Source organism: Zonotrichia leucophrys, chromosome 2, assembly GCF_028769735.1.
Source record: "Zonotrichia leucophrys gambelii isolate GWCS_2022_RI chromosome 2, RI_Zleu_2.0, whole genome shotgun sequence".
Lineage (NCBI taxonomy): Eukaryota > Metazoa > Chordata > Aves > Passeriformes > Passerellidae > Zonotrichia > Zonotrichia leucophrys.
In genome coordinates this window covers 89089845-89116996 of record NC_088171.1, presented here as the reverse complement: position 1 = coordinate 89116996, position 27152 = coordinate 89089845, and the positions used below count along the sequence as shown (strand labels likewise).

Genomic DNA, 27152 nt, shown 5'->3' with positions numbered 1-27152 from the left:
GGACCTTCTTTTGCTTGGAGAATGTCACAAAGTAGTAGTCTGAGGAGAGAAAAGGGACTATCTTCTCTGGCCTTCCAAAACTAAATAGTTGGCAGTACTTCAGCTTGGGAAAGGATGGGAAAAAAAGAGAGTGGAGGGTTGTTTTGAAGGTCAGGAAAATCCCAGTGTTCTGAAAAAGCATACTAAAGGAAGTCTTAGTTTTCATAGCAGGAGAGATGGAAAGCACTCAACAGTCAATCAGCTAAAAGTAAAAAGAGTAAGTCTTTAAAATATGCAAAATTGTGGCATTCATTACCAGATAGATAAAATTACTTCATCAGAGCTGAGATATACTGTGAAAAACATGTGGTTAATGAGTGATTTTAAAACATAGTCGTACAAAAGGTCTCTGGTTCAGGAAGTTTGTGTACTACTGATGACTAGATTGGATGACTACTAATAATTGGAGTTATTTGTCCACTGTATTTTGTGTGTCTTTTTGCTGAACATCCAGTAAGGAAGAAAAATACCAAATTACATATTTGGTACTTTTAGATAGAATCCTAATGTTTTCAGCACCCGATAAAGATTATAGCTGATTTAAGGGAGTTTTTCTGAGCAGCCTGTGGAATGTTCTCTTGATTAGTTCATAGTTCTGCTTATGAACAATTTTGAGAATCTTTTTGTTGAAATGTAGATTCCAAATGTCACAATATTGCCTGTACTATTTTTTCTCACTTTACATAATATTCCAGCAGTCACATTCTGTTTTATGTTTGGCATTTTGCATGCATAGTGGATTGGTATGCAGAAAATGAGGAAGTTAATAATTCATCTTATATTGTGACTGCACAAATGTTAGACATAGAGAGCTGTTTGGTATAAGACATCAGGATATAACAAGTATAACTTGTGTTTCTCAGATTGGGTTTGCAGGAAAGCTTTTGGGGCTTTGTTTCATTTGAGTTTATTATTTTCAAGCAACTTGCTGACTTTGAAACTTGATGTAGTGTGATGTCAGGATAGGTAAACAGCCAGCACCTTGGGGAGGGCAGGGAAGGAAAAAGTCTCAAGGTATCTCAAGCGAGACATTCGTATCAGGCCATTTAAATCTGCTGGACTTTAAAAAAGGCTAGGCTCACATTTACTGAATGTGAAAGTAGAGGTTGTTTGAAGAAAAGAGGGGGGAAAACCTTTCAAATGAAGATATGGGAAAAGTTGTTTTATTTTTAGTTTATTAAGAATATAGGATTGTACGTGTGATTTACATCTCCAATTGAAATGATCTTTTCCCCAATTGAAGTAGAAAAAGATTGCCCTGGAGGATGAGTTAGAATAGTTTGATAACTGGTTCTCTAGAAAATCCTGTGAGTTGCACTTGTACCGAGGCCTTACAGTGAACTCTAATAAGCCAGGCTTTATTCTAAGAAATTAAAAATTTCACAAGTCTTAGCATAAATGATGAACTTTTTATGTTGCCCAGTTTCAGTTTCTTCAACATTCTGAGCTGAAATCAAGGTCCTTTTAAAGCTGCTAGCTCTATACAGCTTGTGGTTTGTCTTCTGAACTCAAGAGCCCCTTGAACTCTAGCTGGCCTTGGCTGATTCTATGATTGAACTTTGCTTTGAGCAAAAGTGTTTCTTTCCTTCCTCACTTCTGACCTTTGTTATTGTGAAAGTCTGGATGTATATGTACCCTCTTTAAGTTCATTTTCTTGGGGTTTTTTTTAGTCCAGCAGCTTGAAAATTACAACAGATGAACAAAAGAAGCTGCTTTTGTCTTTCTAAATCCCATTTTGTGTTTGTGTTGGCATTGAATGTACATGTAGGTATTAATTGTAGTGGGGATTTTCCTTCACTGATAGCAGCAATATAATTCTGGCCCAACTACCATCTCTTTTATAAGGGGTGCACAAAGCTATAAAATATGCAGGTTGTGTTTCCCCTTGTGGTTTGGCTGTGTCTGAAATGACCCTGGCATTTGTTTGGAATTTATTTTCTATCTTAAGTTTGGTTTTGATTTTTTTGTTGTTTGTTTTGGGCTTTTTTAAAAATTTCTCTTGGCTAGGCTCCTTCAACATATTCAAGGGCCATTATTTAGCAGTTATTTAAATCTGGCATTGGTGCTGGGCTGGCAGTCATTTAGGCTTCAACCCTCCCCCCAGGCTGAGTGCCCTGATCTTTGTTAGTCATCTTTCTTTTAATGTGTTGGAACAGCATCTTGCTTTTGGTTTTAACAAGCTATTGTTTCTTGCTTTGGCTTGCCACCTTATGGTTATGTTTTAGCTTGTCCATCTTCTCTATTTCACTTGAGAGAATGCTTGAGTTTCTTCTGTTTCTTTAAAGCCTCTCTATTTTAATTGCCACCTTTAATCATTTTCAATGAAACTAATTTTTTTCTGTCCTTTCAGAAGTTAAGTGTCTCACCACTTCTCTGTTTTCCTAATATGTCCAACAGAGGAACACTTTACTCTTTCAGTTTCCTTATTTTTAACATGCTTCCCCTTTTGCATGTAGTTCCCCTGTGCTTCAGCTGATTGCCTGTAAGTTCCTGTATTTCTGTTACATGCTATATCTAGCATGGCCTGGAGAACTGATGAATTTTGGTGTAATGTGCTTGGCTGGGCTAGATCTTTGTGTCATTCTTTTATGGAACTGCTCTGGGTAGTTCTGTCTGTAGCATGTCCTTGCTGGAGACAGTTGACATGGATGTCTGTAGGGATGATTGAGTGCAAAAGATGGGGAATAGGAAGTAATCTCAACTGGCTGGATAGACTCTGCTTCTTTCATCCACTTCTTTCTCTTCTTTTGAGGAAAATTAATTTTGTGTTGTAAAATACCAGTGATTTCATCTTGTATAATACAGATTACATATATTAATACAGATTATTATAATACAGATTACATATATTACATCATATATTGCATCTTTCATAATACTGTATGGAATACTATAAAACAGAAGTCTTGACATGCTCACAATACCTGATCTCTAACTCAGGTTGAACTTGGAAATGGATTTAAATCCCCACAGCATGGGGGAGTTCTTCATCTGTATTTTACCATGAGTCTGTGGGGTGAGGTATCACAAGAATCTGTCCATTCTATTAAGGTGGTTTACTGATTTACAAATTCTGCTGGGACACTTCATAGGAGGAGTGGATTGGTGAAACAAGAACAGATCAAGCAGAGAAAATTTTAGAGGAACGGGATTTAATTGCTTAGGTCACCAGTATGATGCAATCTAATCTTCAACATTCTGCTTGTAAGATGACTTTTCTCTGTACCTAAATAATTTGGTTTAGTGGGCTTTGTCTTTTGTTTCTTTCTCTTTGTTTCTTCTTCTTAGGAAGGGGGAGGCTATTCAGCCAGGATCACTACCTTCTAATTCCTTGTTTTGTGCATAAATAGCTTATAAGCACTATCTGGTTTTTTACCACATTTGGTACTTTGGAGCTTGAATATTTATTAGTGAGGTGTTCTTCCTAGATGTTTGCCTTTCTCAGCCTCAAAGAGAAGAGAAAAGCCCTGATCAGTACCTTTAAGGTCTGGTGCATGTCCTATATGACAGAGTCCCTGGACAGAAGAGAACTGGCTTATGTTATTTACCTTGCTATTCAAAGGCCTTGGAATGAGATTCTGAGGAAGAGACTGTTTGACAGAAATTGTTTGCATAAGAGGTAACTTCCATTACAGATCAAACTGCTTATAGTAAAGCAGAAAATTGAATGCAGAGTTTTCATCAAAGCCAAAATTAGTGTGGCAGACCTCAGGGTTTTGCATCAGTCTTGCCATTAGTGTATATGAACTTCACATATGAAAAAGGTTGTTAGCGGTATGGTAGGCAAACTGTAGATGAAAAGAATTAAGGTAACTAAACAAATTTTGTGAAGATTTCATCAAACTAGAAAAAGCTGCATAAAGGAGATAATGCTCCTTACTATGATAAGTAAAATCAAGTATAATAAAAAATGTGGCAGATGAGTAGCTTATATGGAGCGATGTTGGCTTTCTAAATTGCATCTTATGTTTGTACACTGAATTCTTAAAGTCCTCTTTCACACCACCTCTTTCTGTCAACTTTGCTGCAGCAAATACGGGGCAGCTACAATATCAGAATTTCCATCAGTTATCTTTTGGAGCATCAAGTTAAAAGTGAAGCCAAAACCAGTACTGATTTGTTTAGTGCATAAAGACTTGGGAGTATTTTTTCCTACCTTAATGTAGAAAATATTTAAAAATAACTTGTTTGCTTAGAGTTTAACTCTGCTTGTTTTTATATGTTGTGTTCTAGCTGTTCTTTGTAGAGAAATGTTGCCTTTTGTGTAATATTAATATTAGCTGAAGGTAATAGCTGTTCTGCTCAGGTGATTGCGCTAACACATTAATAAATCAATAATAAAAATATTGGACACATTTGTTAATAAATATATATTTGGGTTCTAGATTAAACATTTTGAAACCCTTGATATTCACTTATATGAAATTTGTCTATGAAAGTCTATGCACTGCCTAATTTTTGACTTGCGTTCTTGCATATTTTCATGGACTCGGTCAAAGCAGATGCTCTGCAACAGATCAAGTGCCATATTTCGTTCTCTCTGTATAAACTTACTTTATTGTCTCTTCGTTACAGTTTTTCAGAATTGAAAGCATAGTTGTTACAGGATTTCTTGCTGTGAAAAAAGTGATTATTCTGCTCAGTTTTCTTACTGTCTTGTTTACAGTGTTTCTTTGGTTTATTCAAGGGCATTGGGAGTTCCAGTGACAGACTACACGTTTGAAGACTGTCAGCTGGCTTTGGCTGAGGGACAGCTTCGTCTGCCTTCAGATACGTGTCTTTTAGAATTTGCAAAGCTTGTGAGAAGCCTTGGGTGAGCATATACAATATTTATATGTAAGGCGTATCTTTATTATATATCTGTAGTTTTTCCCATCATGTAACAATATTGCATTTATGAGTATAAATGGAGTGTTGTCATCATACAATCAGGGAAACACAAGTGTAAAATTAAAACAGTACTGTCCTTCACTTGCAAGCAGCACCCCTGAATCCTAATGAATAGAGTAAGTTGTAAAATTCTTATTTTCCATCTGACAAGTGAGCAGAGTCTGAAGCATTCATTCCTGAACTAGAAGACAGTTTCTGAAGAGGATCAGGAATACCGTGGGATTCCTAATATTTGATACAGTTGAGAGTCAATTGTCTTTTCCTGTGACATCTGTGGAGGGAAAACAAATGCTGCCAACAGCAATCTTGTGGCTGGATTAACCTTGTAATAGTGAGGACAGAGGGGTCACCCTTTCCTGAGAAGGACAAGGTGGTGGTTGATCTTTTGAGTGGGTCACTGCCAGATGGACTTTCTAATGCAGCTGTAGCTCAGTGCATGCAGCATAGGTCCTCTCTTCTTTCTTCCCATAGTGCCATTTCCTGCTAGCTCTACTTTTCAAAAAAGCCTCAGCAAACCTGAAGAATTTACATTTTTACTACATTTTTACATTTACTGCAATTTACATTACTAAACCAAGTAGTAGAACTTGCTGCTGTTTTTCAATTTTTCTCCTGCTTCTGCGGTGATCTTATTGAGCAACTATGAACTAAATGTACAGCCTCATCCTATTAACTCTCAATATGCACGACCTTTTTTCATTTTCTTCTCTCATTACTTGAAAGTACAGAGCATAGTCTAATGTTTCCATTGCGTATTTTATTTCCTTTCACTAATTTTTTCCTTCATCTTCAGCTTGTGTACATAAATGAAAATAAAGAAGAAGTTCTGTTGGATAATAAGGAATGTAGGACAGCACACATCATGAATTCAGATGACAAGCATGTACTAATCTATTGTCAGGGCTTCCATCTGAAAAACTTCCATTAGAATAGGAGACACTTATAGGGGAAAATAAAGATTCTCACATTGTTTAAAAGGCTCTGAATTTACAGTACTAAGGAAGAAAAACAAGTGAAACAAAACAAACCAACCACCCACGTCTCTTATTATGCAGTTGATAATCCTGGGATTCAGTTTAATCCTCTTGTTAAGTTGTCTGGCTTCTGTCTGCTCAATTTAAAGCTGTTCTTTCAAATTATGCTTTTGTTTTGGCCTCTGAAACAGTTACATGCATATGTGAGGGAGGTTCACTGCAGACCAGTTCTCTCTCTGGTATGAGCAATTAATCCTTGGCGAAATATAATCCTCTCTGAATTTGGGCGTGTGCCAATAAGAAGGATATTATGCTGGTATTTTTCTGGCACAATTGGATGAAGATTGTAATATGACTTCATCTCTAATGCACATTTGATAATAATGTAGTCATTTTGCTGTTTATTCAAAGGTTTTGAGGTCAGGGAGGCATTAAGATCATCCACTAGCATCCCTAAATAACTGGAAAAGTAAATTTTATCCAATGGCTTTTTCATCCAGTCTTAACATTTATTTTTGAGCAATGACATACTTTCAAGGTAAGATCCAGTTTTAAGATTCCTATAGTAAGGCAAATTCAGAGTTCTTTTTGGTTTTGATTTTTTGAAATCAACTTACACCTCAGTTGGCTCTACTGAAGAGTTACTTCTGTGCACATTGTGTCTACAGGATTCATTATCGTTGTCTGTAAAATTTGCTTAGCCTGTGCTCAACTGGATGGGATCCAGTCCAGAATCCATGCAGGCACAGCAGTGAGTTCTCATGCTTCATCTAAGGAAGAGCTTGGGCTGTACAGCTGGCTTGTACCAAACTCTGTGATAAAAGGACTGCTTTATCAATGACATCAATTGATCATAGACTTATCTTCTCAAATTGTGCATTCATTGCTCCTCAAGGAGTCATGTTTCTCTTCTGTCTGATAGTTTGTCTGACCAACAAGCTAATTGCTAAACTATGTGCAGTCTAAGTTAAAGCTTTTTTTTTTCATATATTGTAAATCCTCTGCTTCATTTGATGACTTATTCTGTAATTGATGTTCCCACTGTGTAAAGTGAATCTCTAGTTTTATTTGAACTTAATCTATTGCCATGTTCTGGACATTGAATCTTGTTTGGATTTTATGCCTTACTAAAGCCTCTTTGAATATCTTCTCTTTCAGGAAGTGTTAATACAGTTAATTAAGTCTAGTCTGTCTTTTTATGAGATGCTTCTTATGAGTTGCCTTAGGGTAGTTGCCTGCAAGGAGATCCTTGAGTTCTGGTTTGCATTTATTTGCTCCTATTTTTCAAGCTTCTGTTTGTTCTAATTGCCAATATTACCTCATTGGGTTGACCATGAGGATCCTTTTAGTCAATGAAGCTGTAAGCTACTGAGATCTGCAAGGACCTCAGGCCTGGTGCCTGTCTATTCTTGCTCAACAGCCTCTTCCATCCAGACTACAATGCAGATTTCTGCTCTCCATGTGTGTCTGAAATGGGCCAGACTGTAGGTAGAACTTTGTGTCTCCAGAGTAATAATCCTCACAGCTAACTACCTGTGCTGTGACTTCAGAGTGCTCAGAGATCATCTGTAACAAGGAAAAAACCTCTGGAGGGTGTTTACCTTCTGCATTTGTGATAAAAGCAATGCTCTCCAATGCAGGAGGTGATCAAGAATCAGGCATGACAGCAAATACCAGCCATGGCAGCCCCTGCTTTTGTGGATCAAGGCAGGGTGTGCCAAGAGTATTCAAGAGGGTCAGTTTTGCAGTTTTTCAGTATACATGCTCTATGATGGCAAGAAGTTGCACATAAGTACATCAGCAGACATAAAGTTGAATGTCTTTTCTGGCTTAGGGCATGTTTCTCTGTGCTTGCAGTTTCCAGTAGCTAGCTACAAGATCCAGCTGTTCTTCCAGCTCTCTGAAGGTTTTTGGCGGGTTCCCAGCATGCAAGAAATAAGCTTATTTTCAAATAGTCAAATATAGCTAAAACTAGCATACTTACTAAAAGTAGTGATAATTATGCTGTAAAATATTTTACCTTGAGGGATCCGGTTTTCCTTGTGAAGTCTGCTGTGAAAAATCTGATGTTCAGAGCTGTTCATCTTGAAGAATGTCCTTTCCATCTTCATGGACTCAGGAATACTTCCTGTTCTCTTTAGTATGCAGTGACCTAAAAAATGAATCAAAACACCACAACAGCAAATAATTTTATATGTTGTAAAGCCTAGATCCTGCATGGAAACTATTAAGCCAACAAACATGATTTCATGAGGGTAGACATTCGTTGTGGGCTTTCTATAATTTATGGCCTCCATTGGGATAAAAGTAACAATTGTAAAGGAGTTGGGACATTCAGACCTTTTCACGTTGGTTCAGAACTTATTATGAGATTTGCACTTGGCTTCTGAAGAGTTCAGTTTAGCAGCTTATGGTCATCAACATATTAATGACTTCCTGATTTTGAAAGGGTAGAGGGGAAGTGAGCCCACCTTGGATGACCAGAAGCACAATGCTGTCATACTCAAGTTGAAGCAGTTTGCCTCACTGATCCACATACTGCTTTTGAGATTGCCTTACACCTCTTTCTGTATTTACAAAACATAAATCACAAGATGCCTGTAAGATTTGTGGTGAGCTGTGTGACTTTGCATACAAGATTTTGCCTTCAAGCTTCTATAACTGTTCGGGCTTCATTACTGGTGAAGAGGAGATCTTGCAAGTCTTGAGTGCTACCCACCAAATGAGTGCTCCCTCAGTTCTAGGTGAATTTTGAAACAATTAATTGCAAACAAGATCTCTCTGATTTAGAGACACATGATGATACACTACATGTTCTGCGTCAGTGGGGGCTTATCCCAAGGGAGGATTTAGATACCAGCTGTCCTCGTGCTGCTGTTAAGATCCAGTGCAGCCACTACTCTGGGATGTATTATCAGTGGACACTTCTTGCATATAATCCTACACATGAGAAGATGAGTTCTGTGTACATCTCAAATCCTCTATGGATTTTTTTTGTTATTGTTCCTTCTACTTTTCTACTTGATCATGGAAAATTAATGCTTGCAGAAGGGTGTCTCACTCTTTTTTCACTGTCTAGGACTAAATCTTGAGATTAGTGCTTTAAAGCTAGGATGGAGAATTTGTGAATTTTCTATAGGAGCCATGGGTTTCTGGAAGAATTCTTGCATGTTCAAGTCTTATAATTCAGACATACAGGTCTTGGCATGGTTTAGTAAGTACATGTTGGTAAGTCATATAGGTCATGACAAAAACCATGGGAGATATATTTTTACTTAAGAGTTGTGATCTTTAGGGAGGGTCACTACAGCAAGCAATCAGGTTCTGGAGCTGATGTATCAGATCATCTTCCTAGCAGAAATGCTCTTATCTTTTTTCAGAAGCTCCTCAGAATGCTGATATTAAGCATTTTATTCATTCTTGTTGCTGAGAGGAAGCTGCTGAAGAGTCCCAGCTGCAGTCTGGGAACAGTTCTGGTGGAAGCTTCTGAGTTGTGTGAATAACTGCTTTTCCTTGTCTGCAGCAGCAAGCAGCAAAACTGCAACTGCAGAAGGACATTGTAGGAGACTTTACTGGCATCTTTTGTCTTTAGAGTGGAAAGATGCCCAAGTTACCCTGAATCAGTTCAGAGGAGACCTGATCCAGATCTGCTTGATGTTGTATTTGGGGGGAAAGCTACTTTTCTTTACATTGTACCTGCAGCACCGTTTATTTTATTCATAATAAGATTATTCAGTAAGGCTTTTTTGTTTGGTTGGTTTTGGGGCTGTTTTGTTGTTGTTGTTTGCTTTTTTTTTTTTCCCAAACCCAAAACAGGAAGCTTGACTTAGGCAAAAAAAACCAGCCAACAACCATGCAGTAGATATCTATATAAGGATAAAAGATATCTATATAAGTTTAAAGTTGTTCATCCATCAATGTCCAGTTTTGCAATGGGGAAGGACTAAGGAAATTCTGTAGCTACAGGAACTACAAGAATTTTGTTTGGGTTACTCATAATGGTGTCCAACTCAAGAGTGAATGTGAAAAATGAGGACTGATAAACAGGATTAACAGTATAATCACTATTATGTAATCCCTGATTATTTTTTTTTTTTAGGTAAGATGCATCATGTCCTTCCTGTTCAGTAACATTAGTAAATTTGGAAACATAATTGGTTTATGTTAGTGTCCTACAATACAGCCATTTTCAGGTGACCTAAATTCCACCTAGTTCTCCATGCTTGGAATTTATTAGCTAGTTCTAGACTGTGTTTCTTCCTGTTGAACTGCTTGCACTTATGGCTTGTCATCAAGGTAGACTAAAGGACATGAGTTTGTCCAGGGTTCTTAAGCCCTTGCAGTAATTCCTGATACAGCTTGAGAACTAATGGGAGCTTTAAAACTACATAAATACATTATTTGATAATAAAGTTGTGTAATAATTCTGAAACCAGACTTTTTAATGCTTTACATCATAATCATCCATTTTTTCATTTGATATTTTGAAATACATATTGTTAAAACTGGGTTGATTTTTAAAATGTGCAAAAATACTATGCTTTATAGGCTGAAGCCAGAAACACTTGAAGATGACCTTGATAAATATGCTGCCAGGGCCATGAAAATGAAGAAAGAAAAGGTTGATCTCAAAGAATTTTCAGCCTACTTGGAATTTCCAGTTTCTCAGACATTAGAAAGTATGTTTGCACTTTTTGATGAGGTAAGAAACATTAAGTTTTAGAATTCTACTGCTTTTGGTTAACTCCACTTTAGCCTACTTCTGTTTCAATTGAATTCACTGAGGTCTGATTTCTGAGCATTTTACCATAAAATCTGCTTACTGCGCTTCCCTTTCAACAAGGTAAGGGCACCTACCATCAGCTAAAAGCATTCCTTCAGCTAGAACTTAAAAGGAATATCAGCTGGACAAAAACTATCTCTTTTCTACATGCAAAATATGAAGAGGAAGAAAGGTAGGGTCAGGCTAGACCTCTGCTGCTGCTCATAGCAGATGAATGCAGTGTCTGTTAGCTGATATTTCATTTACCTTGTAAATAAATGACTTGTTCTTCTACAAGCCTGAAACCTGAAGGATCTTGGCAAGTGAGCCAGTTTTTCATTCCTCTGGCAATCAGTCAGAATGGGGAAATGATGATTATCTTTGTGTGGATGAGGTGCTGTCTGGACCAGGAGGTGGATACGTCCACAGTGTTCTGTCTTGGAGCAGATGTCATGTATTCAGGGCTTAAATTAGGGTGCGTTGTCCTCTGGTTCTGTTTTTTATTTCAGCCCAGTGATTCAGATGCTTTAATGGACAAATCCTAAACATCCAAGTGAAGGGTGACAGTAGTAGTGCTGTCTTTCAAGAATATTTTTGACTGAGACTGTGAAAAGAATCTGCAGAGCTTTCACCCAGGTTCTTGTCCTCATGTGATTTCATTTCAGTGAGACTGGTTTTTTGGTCATGGTGGATGTAACAATCTTTCTGAGTATTCTGCATTTTTAGCAACTGTTAGTTATTTATGAAAATTCTCAGACAAACTGTACTCTTTTGATGAAAGGTTTTCCTTCACAGAATGAAAATGGTGTAATTGACATTCGGGAATTTGTCATTGCTCTGTCAGTTGTCTGTAAGCCATCCAAAACTCTGGAAACAATTCAGCTGGCATTTCAGGTAAGCTGCATTTTCTTGGTCTATGTAGTTTACTTATTTTTAGAAATTACTAATACTGGCATTAGACTCAATAGATGTTTCCAAATTTCCTTTTGATACTTGATTATATTTTTAAACAATATTAATGGCAAGTTAGATTAAGAGTTGTTGTTAACAGGGAATGCATTGCAAGTGTAAGTTGTGTAAAATTATGAACACTTGCTGTTCTCTGTAAAACTCTGGCAAAATCCATTTTCTATCTCCTTTTTGTTTTTAAAATTTTCTTCCCTCTTAGTCTTACCATGTATGTGTGGTGGTCCTGCAGTCTTTGTCCAGACTTGATGCTTCCCAGAAGTGCTCCTGATCTTGCTCTAGCCTCAGTGGTTTGTTGTAGCATTACCATAGATTGTTAATGCAAGCTTTTTGGAAAAGTGACAGCAGCAATGCTTAACCAATGGGTTTCTGGCACCTTGATTTATTACTTTTCAATTAATTTCTTTAATATTACTGTTTCAACCTGCAAACTCTGCTGCATCCTGCATCATCTTTTCCCTTTGCCTTGAATTCACACGGTCTTCAGTGTTACTGAAACTGAGAAGTGCTAAATCTTGATGCTGTCTTCACTGCTGAATGCATGGAGCTCAGAGCATTCAGTTGCATGGTGCTACATTGCAATCTTATTTTCTGTGTAGTTATATTCAGGTTCTTCAGTATGGTGACTTTAAATAAGTGCTACTGAAGAAATGAGACTCCTGTGAATGTTTAGTATCACATGTATCATTCTTAGCCTTCAGCCAGAATCCAATAAATTTGGCAAAGGAGGATGGAGCAAAAATATTTATTTCCTACAAGTGTTGTGGGAAATCTGCCATTAGTAGCTGCTGTTATTTATTGCTGTTTCTGTGGGAAAAGCAGAAAGAAAAGTCTCTGTCCTGACTCAGTCCATTTCAGCTGTACAATGGCATAGAAAAATAGGTGCTGTTTGGCCAGCTCTGTGTCTTCATACTAAAATAAACAAATTTGAAGTAAATGTAAAGGGGGCTTTGTGGAAAGTTTTTTTTTAATTTAGCTGTCATGCTTGATAACATGCAAGATAATTTTATCATTTGAGAGGAAAATAAGCTCAGATTGGATGTTTATTTTCTTTCTGGAAGCACTTGAAGTTAATTAAACTGTGTCTTTGGAAAATTTCTGTTCTTCATTATCTGCTTCACTCCCTGACTCATAATACATAATTTTGAGTCACTTTGTTAATTACAAAATATAAAGTTAGCTGTAAAACTGCAGAGAAGCTGTATGCATGTATTAAGAAGGGGAAGTACTCAGCAAGGGGAAGCAGGTATGGCTCATTTTATCCTGCTAGTGATGATTGGAAGGGTTAAGAAAAGTGTCAAGCTGAGGAAATTTTGCTTCTTCTGTGATTAAAAAATAAGGAAAGAGAACCTTTTTTAATCCTTTTCTACCTCCTGTCCTGACTTCACCTACAATAAGATATTAACACAGCTTACCTGGAGCCATTGAAAGACGTCGTTAATTCATGAGTGTATGACTCTGGGCAGGTGCTGTCCTCTGCCATGTGCTACTTCTTTCAAGAAAAGTGCAACATTTCATATAGCTACAAGTTTTCAAAGTTAGTGTTTAGTGTATGACTGAAGAACTTGAAAAATAGTATCATTATATGGAGTTGTTACAAAACTGGGGGTAGTGGGAGATACAGCTGAGGGCTGTGCTGCCATTCAATGGCACCTCCGTAGGCTGGAGGGTTTGATGGGGAGAAACCCGATGAGGTTCAGCAAGGGCCAGTGCAGGCTCCTGCATCTGGGCAGGAAAACCCCAAGTCCCAGCAGAGTCTGAGCTGTGACCCACTGGAGAGCAGCTCTGCAGAGAAGGACCTGGGGGCCTTGCTGGATGGCAAGCTGGCCATGAGCCAGCAGAGCCCTTGTGCCCAGGAGGGCCAGTGGGATCCTGGGGTGCTTTGGGAAGAGTGTGGCCAGCAGGTCAAGGGAAGTGATCCTGTCCCTCTGCTTGGCTCCAGTGAGGCACATCTGGAATGCTGTGTCCAGTTCTGGGCTCCTCAGCACAAGTCAAGGAGGTAATGGAGAGAATCCAGCAGAGGCCAAAAAGATGATTTGGGGTTTGGAGCATCTCTCTCATGAAGAGAGACTGAGGGAGCTGGGGATGTTTAGTTTGGACAAGACTGAGAAGGGATCTCATTAATACATATAAATATCTCAAAGGTGGGTGTCAGAACAATGGTGCCAAAGTCTTTTCAGTGGTGCCCAGTGACAGAATGAGGAGCAGTGGCCATAAACTAAATCACAAGAGGTTCCACCTCAAGATGAAGAAGAACTTATTTATGTTGAGGGTGGCAGAGCCCTGGAACAGGCTGCCCAGGGAGGTTGTGAGTCTCCCTTTCTAGAGACATTCCAAACACACCTGGATGCACCCTGGTGTACCCTGCTCTAGGTGACCCTGCCTTGGCAGGAGGTTTGGACTAAGAGCAGCACTCCAGTGTAAGTGCTACACTTTCCCTTCCAAACTGCTAAATAAAGGTAAATCTCGTCAATATTGTTTTTATACTGGCCTCCCAATATTGCCTGAACTACTTGTTCTGTGAAAATATAGCAAGTTTTATTAAAGAAACGTCTTGGTCTTTGCTCTATTCCTATGAAACCGTGTGCAGGTTAGGTACTGGGGGGAAAAAGGCAAGATTCTTGATTTGAGCATATGTTTTCTTCCATGGAATTTCAATATTTTTATTCCCCTTTTGGAGAGGCAACCCCCTAAGGTGTGCTGTCGTGTGGCAATTGCCTCTGCTTGTGTGAAAAATACATACTTATGCCTGTTTTGTTCAATCTCATCAGTTGGCACTTTCTCAATGATGTAGAGAAATGAAAAGGAGATTTCCTAAACAGAGCTTTTTACATGGTTTGATATTTTCAGTGTTGTCATGCTTGAAAAGGAGAGAGAAATATTTCAAAACCTCATTTCTCTCACCTCACATTGTATAGGCAAATTGAGTTATTTTAAGGGAGCTTAATGAAGCTGTATTTGGTACAGATGTTTTGAAGTATTCAGGTCCATTTCTCAGGGTAAAACACTGTACGTATGCAAAAATGGAATGAGACTATGAGCAATTATTCATAATTATCAATCTGTCAGTAGTAAAGCTAACTCTTTCTAATGTAAGAGTATGCAAATTATTGTTTTCTAGAATAAATGCTTGTAGAAAATTGTGTCCCCATCACTGATGTATGGGGTAGGATTCTCCTGATTAATACCATTTAGATACAGGCATTTAATGCAAGCTTGCTCTTGGATTTTGGTCAAAGGAATCTTGAGTTTTACACCTGACCAAGTAGAAATGGTATCTGATTTAGGCTGACCTAAATATATCTCCCAATATTACAGACTATGTAGCTCAATGGGCTGAATATTGTTCTCAGTTATATGTTTGCAAAACATGTTAGTGTTTGGCAGTCTTGTTGCTGAGTATCACGGTGATTCCAGTAGTTAGACATGTAAACATAGAACTTCTTTCTGATTACAGCAAGCTTTACTTTCTAAGCATACACATGTGAACTGATAATATTTTTTACCCAGACTAATCTGAAATCCTTGATACATCACATCAGTCTGAGAGTGACTAGAATTTCTAATACCAACTTTTTGTTTTGCTTTGCTTCAGTGTAGTGCTGTTTATAGGAGTTGGCATTCAGCTTTGCAATGATTTATCTTGCTGTCTTGATTCATAGCTGTACCAGTCAGAAGGCGGAACTGTAACAGAAGAGGATTTAGCTCATATCCTGAAGACTGCCATGGGTGTGTCACAAATTGATGTTACACATCTTTTTAGAGCTGTAGATGAAGAGGAAAAAGGAAAGATTACATATGGTAAGTATTCTAACGGCATCTGAACTGTCACAGAACGTCCAAGTTGCTTGCACTCATGCTGACAAACAGAGCAATTACATTTTTATTAAATTCTACCTTTTTTAGTTGGCTTGGTGACTTCAATACTGACAGCAGCACTGCAAATAAAGTAAATTTACGTTTTAAAAAATGAGTTTCACCTTTGGTATCAAATGCCATATTTGCATGTTTTCCCCTCCTCATGAAGTCACATAATATGAGGATTAGCTCCTTCAAAGTATTCTGTTCTATGACTTCCATGTATGTGAATGTGTATTTTTAAAGAAACATGCCTTAGCTCTGTCTTGTTGTTTTGTGTCTTGTGTCTGAGAGCAGGAAATGAGGGGGTTAACCAGGCTGCCTATTCTATAGTCTGCAGTGTAGGTGGAATGGAGGCAAGAAAGTTGCATTTGAAAAATTGAGACCTGGGTGAATAGATTGTGCTGGGAGTCAGAGTATTTACATCCTACTTCAGATTATTTGTTTTATTCAGTAAGGTTCTAAATTTAGTTGTATCATTTGAGTATGAACTGAGTTGTTGATAGCCAACATATCAAGTATCTCCAGTGGAGGTGCTTATGACATACCCTGTTCTAATTGTTTTCCCTCAGGATAATCAGTATGTATTTAATTGGTAAAAATCTTACAGAATAATACATTTGTGTTAGTAAATCATAGTTTCTACATTAGTAATTCCTCTGTTTCAAGCTTACAATATGTATGTAAAGCTTCAAATACACAAATATTTTGGAGTTACTGAAACCAGTATGAGGACAGTATTGCCACTGTCCTTTCCTTTTTGTCTGACTACTATCTTCTCTCCTTGATTCCTGCTGTACTATCCCTTTCCTTTCTGTGCCTCTCTGTGACATCCCCAGCATTTCCACATCCATCCTGCCCATTGCCTTTTTCCTGCTTATCACTGTTGCTCCTTGTCTTCCAACTCATAATGTGCAGTGACTCAGCTCTTCCCCCCACCTCCGAATCACCAGCTTCAAAAATACCAGCACAAATCTTAAGCTGGTAAGTGCAGCAGAGTTTTAATTTTGGCACATTTCATTGTTTGAGGATAGCTAAATTTATAGTCATGTACAAGTGAACTCAGACCAGGTCATGTGAGTTGCCAAAGAATTAATGTTTTAATATTAATCTGTAATTGTTGCATTTCATCTGCACTTTTTCCCTAAGTGGTCTTTGTATGTTCCCATTACAAGAAAATCTGGACCACCAAGCCACAGCAGTGGCCACTGGAGTGCTTGGCCCTCATTTTCACTATTTTATATCCTACAGTCAAGAATAGTCTTTTGTGGTGGAACACAAAGCAGATAGCAGGATGATGTTTACATAATTTCTTTGAAACTTTCCTTAGCGGTTTTTCTGAGAGAAGTGCTCATTTTGTAATAGAAACCTGTCAATTTAACATATCTGAAAGTTTAATAGTGGGAGTAAATGTCCAAGTTACTAGATTACAGAATTAGAAGTTGCAAATAAACTTTTGGTATTGCATTTCTGTCTTAAGAATTCCTGCTATAAATATTCAACCTCTTGCCTTTCTTGAGAATATGTGGAACCTCACACATGCTCAATTTGTTGCACTTACTTACTAGAAAGGAGGGGTGAAAAAACTTGCAGACCACACAGTTCTGAGGATACTGTCCAGACAAGTTCCGAGAAATCAAAGCATTGTATCTGATGTAGCTAATGTTATTTTGGATACACACAGCAGAAGTCTACTGCCAATCTCCTTTCTTGGGTGTTGGAATTTAAAGCAGGAATATTAAGTTGAGCCTTACTTGTAAGAACAAAAGATAAAATACCTAAAATATCAAACCTAAATTGGTGCATGCACAGAAGAGTCCTTGAAGACACAGATCTCATCTCAAAGGTAAAGCTCAGGTTGCAAGTACACAGAATAATCAAAAGCAAAATCGAGGTTGTGAATCTGAATTACTGGAAATCTGAATTTTTGTTGCATGGTTTGAAAGCACTCTGGTTGCCAAAGATTTATGTATCGGTTCTCTTATACAGTGTGCAGTTGGCTTCGTTGTTCAGTTGCACTTTCATTGTGGTGCTTTTCCTTTTAGTCTAGCATAGACAGAGGCAAGATTTATCAGTCTTAAAACATGATTCTGGAGAGTTTGAATAGGTTCTCTAGGAGGGCATGTCAAATTGTAGGAAACCCTCCACCAGCTCTTGATAGACAATTCAGACTGTGAACATGTTCTGAAGACTGCCTGGCTTGCTGTAACCAGAAAAAAGGGGGAATTGGCCATATTTGGAGTATTGTATGGATAAAGAATCAGGGAAGGAAAAATTATTTGCCTAAAATAATTATATATTAACCAGAGGATTATAATGTTATTTAGCTTAGTGGAAACAAAAACTAGAGAAGATTAATGAGCACAGAGCTTTCAGGAGGAATATCAAGTGGTAGCAGGGTGTTTCAAGGGTAGGACAAAAACCACTTGAAGTTCTTGTAGTACATGTGCAGACTTAATGCAAAGATATAGACATGAATCTTAACTCCACTTTGGGTTCTTTATTCGTCTCTGTTTTTAATGGAGGTTATAGCAAAATCACCTTCTTTCCCCAAATTAATGACTGAGGTGACCTTTTCCTTCAGTCTAATGCTTCACAGTTGCTTTCAGTTTGAACTCCAAGATGAGACCTGTGATTAGATGCTGGAATAGTTGGTTCTTTCTACACGACCTTGTTTCACGTTTCTGATGAATAAGGCAAATGGGATTCCAAGCACTTTTCATTGCACTCTGCTGACTACAACTTCAATAAGTATTCCTTAATACTTTCAATACTTATTTCAGCAGGACCCAAAATGTCAGCTTACTGAGATGTATCCAAAATGTTGCTTTGTTCAATTTGGATTGCCCTTTCCTCATGAAGATTATAATTTATATCATCCATCAGCCTGTTGTATGTAGAGTTTTTGAACATAGATGGTAATGTTGGTTTTCATGACCTAAGCTTCATCAACTTTTGTTGAAGTTACAAGTCCAGAATGCTCTAGATCCATATAGACTGTAGATAAAGGATACCCACTTTTTTGTGAGTGGAAGGATAAAGTTATGTTTATTGCCTTCTCCTCACCTATCGCTTTGCAACAGTTCAGAGGCAGGGTTGCCCTACAACTTCAATGCCCCTGTGAGCCATGTGGCATTCCCTTGCTCCCTTGCCCTTTGCAGTATTGAAAAATCATGTCATCTCAAAGAGTGGCAGAGAGGGAAAGCTGCAGTGTTTCCCTTCTTCCATACGAGCCCAGTTGTAGGAGGAACTGGGCTTCACTCCTTTGAAAGGCTTCTTTGGGTGTCATCTGCTCTGCACACCAGGGAATTCACATCATCATCTGATCATGAGCTCTTCTGGGATAGCACAGTGAATTGGAGTGGGAGGTGTGTGATACACTGTAGGTGACTGAATTAGTGAAAACATTCACATCCAGATTTTTCTAGTGTCAGTTTACATTATAAGAATAGTTTCTTGTTGCTTGGTTCCTGTGCAGTAGCCGTGTTCAGATCACGTCTGGATAAAGTCATATAGGCAAATTGAGACAAAGTTTCAGTCTCTGATTCTCAACACAGAATGTTACTTGTTGATATTAAAGATTCCCCACTCCACCAAGAACTAATCTGGCTTTTCTTATTATCGTGTTATTATCTAATATTAAATTCAGGAGCTCTTTCCCGTGTTATAAATTATCTCCTCAATATTATTCTCTAAAATATTGGGACTTGTAAAATGCTGAAATCTTGAAAGCAGAAGACAGTAGTGACAGCTGCTGTTAGGTTGAAGCAAACTATGATTGCAAAGCATTAAAGGGCATGTTTGCAAAAGAGTTTTAAGAATTTAAGAAATGACTGCTCTTGATGTTCAGTGATCTTCAGCTGGAGGGCTTCTGTACTTCCCCAGTGAATAGTGAAATGCTGTCAGGGCATGTGGTGCTCATCATGCATTTTAATGCAAATCTGAGTCTGTTTACCCCTTCATACAGCTAAGCCTGAAGTGTTTTCAGAAAGCTTAGATAATTCTTTGCAGCATCTCAGCTCTGCAGATGTGATAAAGTTAGGCTGAAAGCTAAAACAAGCACTGGGGATAGCATTATGTTAACTGCTGCTATTTTCCTCCAAAGAAATCATGTGATTATATATGTGTAAGTATTCAAATTTAGCATCCTTCTGTTTCAAAGAGCTGATTTTGTGCAACAACTATTTTTTTTTTTAGATGACTTCTACACATTTGCTGTGTTGCACCCACACTTTGCAGAGGAATATCTCTATGCTGATCAGATGGGAGCTGAGAGCGGCTTGAAGAGTTCATCTCTTTCTGCTCCTAATGGTATCTGTACTGACTTCAGCCCTGACAGCGCTGGAGATAGAAGGAGGCCCTTGCAGAAGAAACTGAATTAACACTACAACTGTTACCTTCCTCTCCTGGTGAGAGGGTTGTATTTTCTTGGGATTTTCATAAGTCACTCCAATTATACAGCAAATACCAGTTTTGTGTGTGAAAGTTCTACCTGAATACCAACCTTTGAATCATATGTGTTATGTTTAACAACATGTTCCAGGTTACTTTGGGAAAGGTGTTTTTTATTTTTTTTAAGGTCTTTGAAAGGCAAAAATGTGAATGTGCTTCATTATTAATGTTCATATTTAAAAGGAAGCGGCACAACTTATTTATATTCCATTGGCTAGTTCCATGTACCAAGTGTCGCACAAACTGTGCATGTATAAAGAAAATGTAGCTACTATGGTGTAAAGTGCACTTTGGTGATTAGTGTTTTCCCTAGTTATGGGGATGTTTATTTGGGGCCAAACTTTGCTGTCCATATCTGAATAGTCAGTCTTGTTGATTTTGGTGGGAATTATTCTCCTGAGTAAGGCAAGCATACTTTGGCCCTTTGTTTTGGTTTCAGTGAACAGTTTGGAAAAAGTAATACAAAAACTTGCTAAGGATTCTTTTTTTTATTTTTATTGCTGAATGACAAAATTGTTTCTCTTTCCATGGTAGAATGAAAAGGAGAGGCTCCTTATCCCTCACCCCAGCACTTTTCTACTGTAATCTTCCGGATGCAATTAAACATGAATTCTTTCCAAACTGACATGCCACATACTGTTTGAAAATACATAACTGAACTGTTTGTGCTTTTCTCTCATAACCAATCCAAATCACATCCACACAGCATTTTATGGGAGATGCATACAGAGCTATATTTGATTGAGATTTATCAGGAATCACAGGTTTCTTTTGTAGCAAGCCTATACAGATAACATAGCATGGAATACATCATGGAAACTTTGGTGTATCAGCACAAGTTGGAAAAGATTGCAGTCACTTCAAAGACCAAGCCAGCAGCAAGTTGCAGAACATCCTGAAGAAGTGCTAGTTAAATCTCTATAGCAACATTACATATACTTCATAGAATGTATGTGAAGCTTAGAATAGTTTAGAACTGTTTAAAACAACCACCACACTTGTATTAGTAATACATATGTTTCCTTTTGTAAAGCCAGATGCCTTAACTGCTACTGGAGGTCTCAGAGAAAAATCTAGATTATTATAAAACCACAAAGCTTCATTGATTAGGAAATGTGGCTGAAGGCTCAAGGAGTAAGAGGAAGGAGGACTCTGGCACAAAATAACTGTGATGGCAACTGCTTCCAAACAAAAAAATCTTTTAAGTCATTTCTGACCAGTTTTATAGGGTTTTGTGCATGGAAAACTATTGAGATTAGAGTCTTCCACAAAGGAATTTAAAACTAGATTTGAAATGGAAGAATTTTAGCAAAGGATGTCTGTTTGTACCAAATGCATTTATAAGTATTTTTTTGAATAGCAGGTGGTTTTTTTTTAAAGCTCGTTAGGGTATTGGAATGTGTCCTTAAAAATCCTCAACTGTATGTGGCAGGTCTCCAAACTGGAACTGGCTTTAATAAAGAGGGTAGGAGGAAAAAAGTAAGAAAATATGCTTTATGGCGGTATCTAGAGGTAATAATTAATTTTTGATTTATCCAGGTAACAAAAGCCAAGCTCACAGGGCAGCAGCAGACTTGCTGGCAAGATTTGAATTAAAACTGATCACGAAAAATAGGAGAAATTGATTGGAAAAAATAAGGTGTATGAGAAACTACACTTAAGTAGGAATAGTCAGCTGCACAGAGGAGGAGTGAATATTACTGTGCTATATCTGGAGGCAAGGATGGCACAGAATATGTCAAACTTAGCACTGTTAACTCTTTGCTGCAGAAAAGATGCTCGTGATGGAGGGGTGCATCAGCATGTGGCCTGTGGGAAGCAGGGTGGTATTTCTTTGTTACCAAGATGTGATAAGGTCTTACCTGAGGTACCTGAGAGAGATGGGCAGTAAATTAATAAAGTCTGGAGGACAGAAAGTACTCAAAAAGAGATCTAAAGTAGCCTTTAATCCAAAGAAGGATTAAAGGAAGGAAGATGTGAACAGTCTTTGAATATGGAAAAAGTTGTTATAGAGAAAATAGGAACACTGTTCTCCACAAGGATGGTAGATGCTAGCTATGAATTGAAAAGACAAGCATTAGGCAAAGTCTCTCACAATATGCCTTATTAAGCTAAGGAGAGGGGTTTCAGGTGGGGTGAACAGCCTGCCTTCCTTCACTGGAGGAAGGAATTTTTTGGAACTGGAGTTTTTGAAAACAGAAAAGACAGAGAACTCCAGTAGAAACACTTGATTTTGCTGATGATGCCCCAGGGTTACAGGGAGATGTCCCTGAGGTCTGTTTTCTGTAGTTACACAGTATGTAAGGGAAGGCAGGTGTAGTCTGGACATATTGTATCTCTACAAGACTATGGCACGTGGCTCAAGCTGGCTAAGGTAGTTATCTTTTCCTTTGTATGTGAGCTTGGAAATGTGAGAATTTCAAAATGCAGGGAATAAGAGAGTTCCCCAACATGTGTCTGGAAAGAAGAAAGAGGTAAGCTTAGAATCCTGTGGACAACTCTGAAGTGAGAGAAGCTCCAAAGAAAGAGATACATTGACCACATCTGTGAAAGAGCGAAGAAAGCTGATTGAAGTTGGCTAAATACAAGTGTGTCTAATTTGCATGTGTGGTGTGATTGACTTGAGGATCTGTTTGATGAAAACCCATAGGTTCATCGACTTCTTTTTTTTTTATTTTTATTTGTGAGGTGTTTTGTAATTGTGGTGAGTGCAATAGCTGTACTTGTCTGCAGTACAGCTGTAAGAGTGCCGTGAAGGGCACTGCAGCCTGTAGCTGATGGGCCCTTGAGCAGGCTCCACAAAGAGGCACTGAAAGTCCCATGCACCAGTGAGCTCAGTCCAGAGCTGCTGCTGGAGAAGGCTGTGACCAACACAAGGCACAAGCAAGTATTCTTAGTGGATTAAAACTCATTTTAAAATTGGTGGATTAAATCATTAAAAAGAAAAAGGCATAAGACAAAACAACAGATTCTGGAAGGAAAAGTGAATCTCATTCTTCTGAGAAATTACTGAATGAGATAAAGACATAATAGGAGGAATGATAGGATGAAGGATCAGCTTGCATGGAAACATTGTTAGATCACATATCATGTCACAAAAGTTGAGATTAATTAATATAATTCCATTAATTTTAGCATTTGTAGTATATCATATTAGACTGCCTTGTAGTGAGAGAAGCCACATCACCACAGGATGGTGAAGTCAGGCTCTTGAGGGCAGAGGCCTGTAACACATCACATGACTGCAGCCATGCTCTTGTTACAGCTCATCCATCAAACCCCAGCTGCAGAAGTGTTTCAGTAGTTCCTGATGAAAAGCCTTTTTAGAGGCATCAACTGTGGAGCAGCTGGATTGTGACAGTTAAGTTTCAATGACCTGATGCAAAGTCAGAGTAGAAGTGAAAACTTCCTTTCCCCTTCACCAAACACTGACGTGTAAATGCTTTCCATTTAAATATTACTGATTTTATAGGCAGATTGGTATATTTTAACAGGCACTATCAATACCCCCTGAATTTACAAAGGGACATAAGCAGACTTAGCAACTATTTAACTTAAATGATCCTTACACAAAACATGCAGTGATGTGAAGGCATTTGACATTTCTGATGAGCATTTTTGTACTCTTATGTAATACTGCCATCCCTTGCCAGTAGAGTTCTTGCATCAGCCTGAATTTTTACATACTGTATGAGATACCCAGCCAAGGCTCTGGGTATCTCTTCTCATGTGCCCGAACAAGTATTAAAAGTTACCCAGAAAACCACCAAATCCAAAATATCTGAAGTTTGGGGGGCGTTGTTTGTTTTTTTGTTGTCTATTTTTTCAAACATAATGGAACCCTACTAAAACCAAACAAATGCTTGTTAGGTGCAAATCATGTTTAAACCGTTGTCTCTAGCAAGGTATGGCAAGTGTTATTACAGATTTTTTGGGGAGTCTGTTGCTGTAACAGATAAATTTAAAAAACTTCATAGGAAATTTATAAGCCTGATGGAGAAACTAGACTGTACTCTTAGTTTTATCTTAATTACTTACTCTATATGTTTCAGATGCATTTATTGTAGCTAGAATGATCTAGGTGTGAGAAATAGCACCCAGACGTGTGTGTGTGTTTGCTAATCCCATTTTCAAGGTATAAATCCTTAGGTCACAGGAGTTGAAAAGGACACGTGTGCAGTGAGGAAGTGATGCAACCTCTTAGTGACACAGCTGCCAGAAGTAAACAGCTAAGTGACACACAGAGCTCTTTACTAATATCTTCGTGCAAGCTCAATAACTTTGTTAGCTAGTTTAGGCATTGGGGTGGTTGAAGTATTTTTTGTGTTCACAAAACACAGTAAACATTTTCCTGTAAAAGTCATTGCTGCACTTCAGCATCTGATAAATTTATAAAGCAGGTGTGGTTTGATATATTTATGAGTTCCCTGATAAGTTTATCTTTGGTATTGCCAGTAAATTATTCTTCCTATTTTTATAGTACCATGTGGTAACTATAGCTTCTCATATTAACTGTCTTAGTCACCTTCTGCTCTCTGCTCCTTCAAAAATAGCATCCTCATAAAAGAACAAATTTAAAAAAAAAACAAAAAACACCTGCCATGACTTAAAAAATACTAGTTGCAGAACTCCAGTAGCATGTGCTGTAGATCCTGTGATCTCAGAAAAAACCTGTAAGCACAGCTTTGGATATATTATGGGACTAAACTAGGCTGGAGAGAAAACAAAATTCTGGTTTGAAGTTCTGACCAACTAAGTTCAATTTTTCTTTAGCTCAGAGTGTGGGTCATAATACTTTGTTAAATGTTGCATTTTACCTAATGTGAACCCTCTGTTTTTTTCACCAGCAGAGCTTTCATGAGTGTTCTAGAAACAGGAAATTACAAATGCAGTAGCCAAGGGTTCTATATTAGCAAAATTCAAATTTGGCTCCTAAAGCTATACTGAGGCACAGAAGTTCCCTGTGAATCAGGCATTTCAAGTAGTTGGCTGCTTTTCAGGTATGTGAACCTCAGCTGATTAGGAAGACTTAAATTAACAAATTATTCTGAATAAATCACTACAAAAAAGCCCCAGAAGAATAGAAAATGGAAGTAAGTGTTGTCATCAGTGCCTTTGGTAATTAGTTACTAATTAATTAAATTATTAATTGATCAGCCCAGCAAAACTGCAAGATCTGTTTCACATATGAGCAAGAAGGCTTACATTCAGGTAATTTTGCTGTCCTGACTAGGTAGAATTTAAGCCAGGTGGTCTTTACTCAGAGGGTGACTTCTTGAAGGTACTGCAACATCCCAGTAATGTCTTGGTCACTGACAGTGGAGATTTCATCTTCTCACCCTGCCTTTTTTTCTTTGAATTATGGAGAAAAGTATTCAAAACATGACAGGAACCCTTACAGGTAAAAACAGGATCTTCTTACAGGTAAAAACCCTCCAGCACCACCTCAGAGATACAAAGATGATAGTTTTGTGGAATAGTTATGGTGGTGAACTGGATATACAGTGCTGGTCACCAAGACCTTGTGGTCAAACCATGTCTAAGTGATAATCCTGAGTTAAAACTACTGAGAGAACACAGCAGCAAACAGGACATCCTTTAGATGTGTTTGCTATTGGGTCTGTATTTCCTGCGTCTCATAGTGCTCAAGTTGAGAGAGTTTCTTTCTCTGGGAAACATTTCAGGTTCTTTCAAGATACTAACTGCTTGGACTACTTCAAGTGAAAGTGATTTGTTTTGTAGAGAGTAGCTTCTTTTTCCCCAGATGGTGTGATGTGCTTTATCATGTGTAACGTGATTAAACTGAGGTGGGTGATACCAAGAGAGCAGAGGATATAAGAGGCTTATAAAATAGAGGGTGTATGTTTCTGTGAGATATGCTGACACATTTCTGCACAGTAGTTGACACTGCCTAGACTGTCTTGCAAGTCCATTATGCAAAATCCTTTTACTAGTTGTGTGGTGGCAGTGGCTGTTTATTCCACTTGCCCTTAGCAGGGTGGCAGAGCAGAATACTCCTGTGCAGACCAACTTTGGGGTAGAGATGTATTTGCAGTTTTTAAATGATCAGTGTCTGGGAACAGAAACAGTAGAATCACCTTAGCACTGATTGTACCTCAGTTATTCCTGTTACATAACTTAGCTCTTTGGGATATTTTTTTATTATCACAGTTATCACACTGTATTCTGAGCTAAGTTGAACAGAGCCATATGAACATCAGAGCTCACTTGAGATAGCTTGGAGATCTCAAAAAAGGTGCTGTATGATAATCTGCTGGTAGGGTGTTACATTTCAGTTTTTTCATTTTGACCAAAAATGTCAGAAGCAAGGGAAAGAAGTCATGACTTCTGTAATACTCTATTTTTATACTGTCAATGGGGTGTTATTTAAGAGTGCCAGTTCTGAGCCAAAGTCAGCTGAAAAAAAATCAGGCTGAACTCCTGATTCCAAACCAGCAAGTAGAAAATCCCATCCATGCCCAGCATGGCAGCTGGCCTTTTCCCACAGTAAAGAAGGATCTTTTCTGCCTTTTGGGCTGGTGAATTCAGTTTACTGTATCCCTAGTTCTTGCTTGTGCTGTCTGTTCTTTGTAGGTTTGTTGCAGCCAGAGGGAGACCCTGCTGCCTCCTAAGCTGAAGTGACATTCATGGACTTTTCTACCTGAGCCAGCAGCAGCAGGTGAATATTTGAGTCCTGTTCTGGTATTGCTACCCAAAACTAAACTATTTTGTACCTGCCATTAGGTACAGAACTGCTTTTTCTTTTTATACACTTCAACCATTGCAGGTGTGTCCAGGTGACAGCAGGTCTGAAAGAGCTTATGAGATTGGCCTTGTTCCTGTGAGCTACAAGACATTAAATTTAGAAGTATTAGAAGTTTACAGTGAAACCTTAAATTGGATTGACTCCTGACTCGCTATATATATATCTATATCACTTTCAGTGTGAGCCTGTTCACTTCCATGTTCCACATGCAGGATCTATAAATGTGATTGCAAACAAAGTCTCTTCATGGATACCGAAGAAAGCTGATGCTCAGGCACTTTTCATCCTACCATGGTACTGGAAATGAAATTCATCTGACAATAGGTTGTTTCTAAGTCTATGAATGTATATGGGAAAAACCCAAATACATGTCTTTTATTCACTATCCAGCATGAAGACAATTTTGTATTTTAAATGCTAAAGAAATAAACTTTGAAAGATCTTT

General features: G+C 38.1%; 1 protein-coding gene across 1 annotated transcript in view; it reads left to right on the top strand.

Moving 5' to 3' along the window:
- The window catches only part of LPCAT1 (lysophosphatidylcholine acyltransferase 1), a 65633-nt gene extending 38481 nt beyond the window's left edge, over window positions 1-27152 (top strand). Inside the window, exons 10-14 of the mRNA XM_064705650.1 lie at window positions 4727-4852; window positions 10452-10605; window positions 11461-11559; window positions 15294-15432; window positions 19687-27152. Coding sequence (XP_064561720.1) covers window positions 4727-4852; window positions 10452-10605; window positions 11461-11559; window positions 15294-15432; window positions 19687-19871 — 703 coding nt within the window. The 3' untranslated portion in view covers window positions 19872-27152. The remainder of the gene's footprint in view (window positions 1-4726; window positions 4853-10451; window positions 10606-11460; window positions 11560-15293; window positions 15433-19686) is intronic.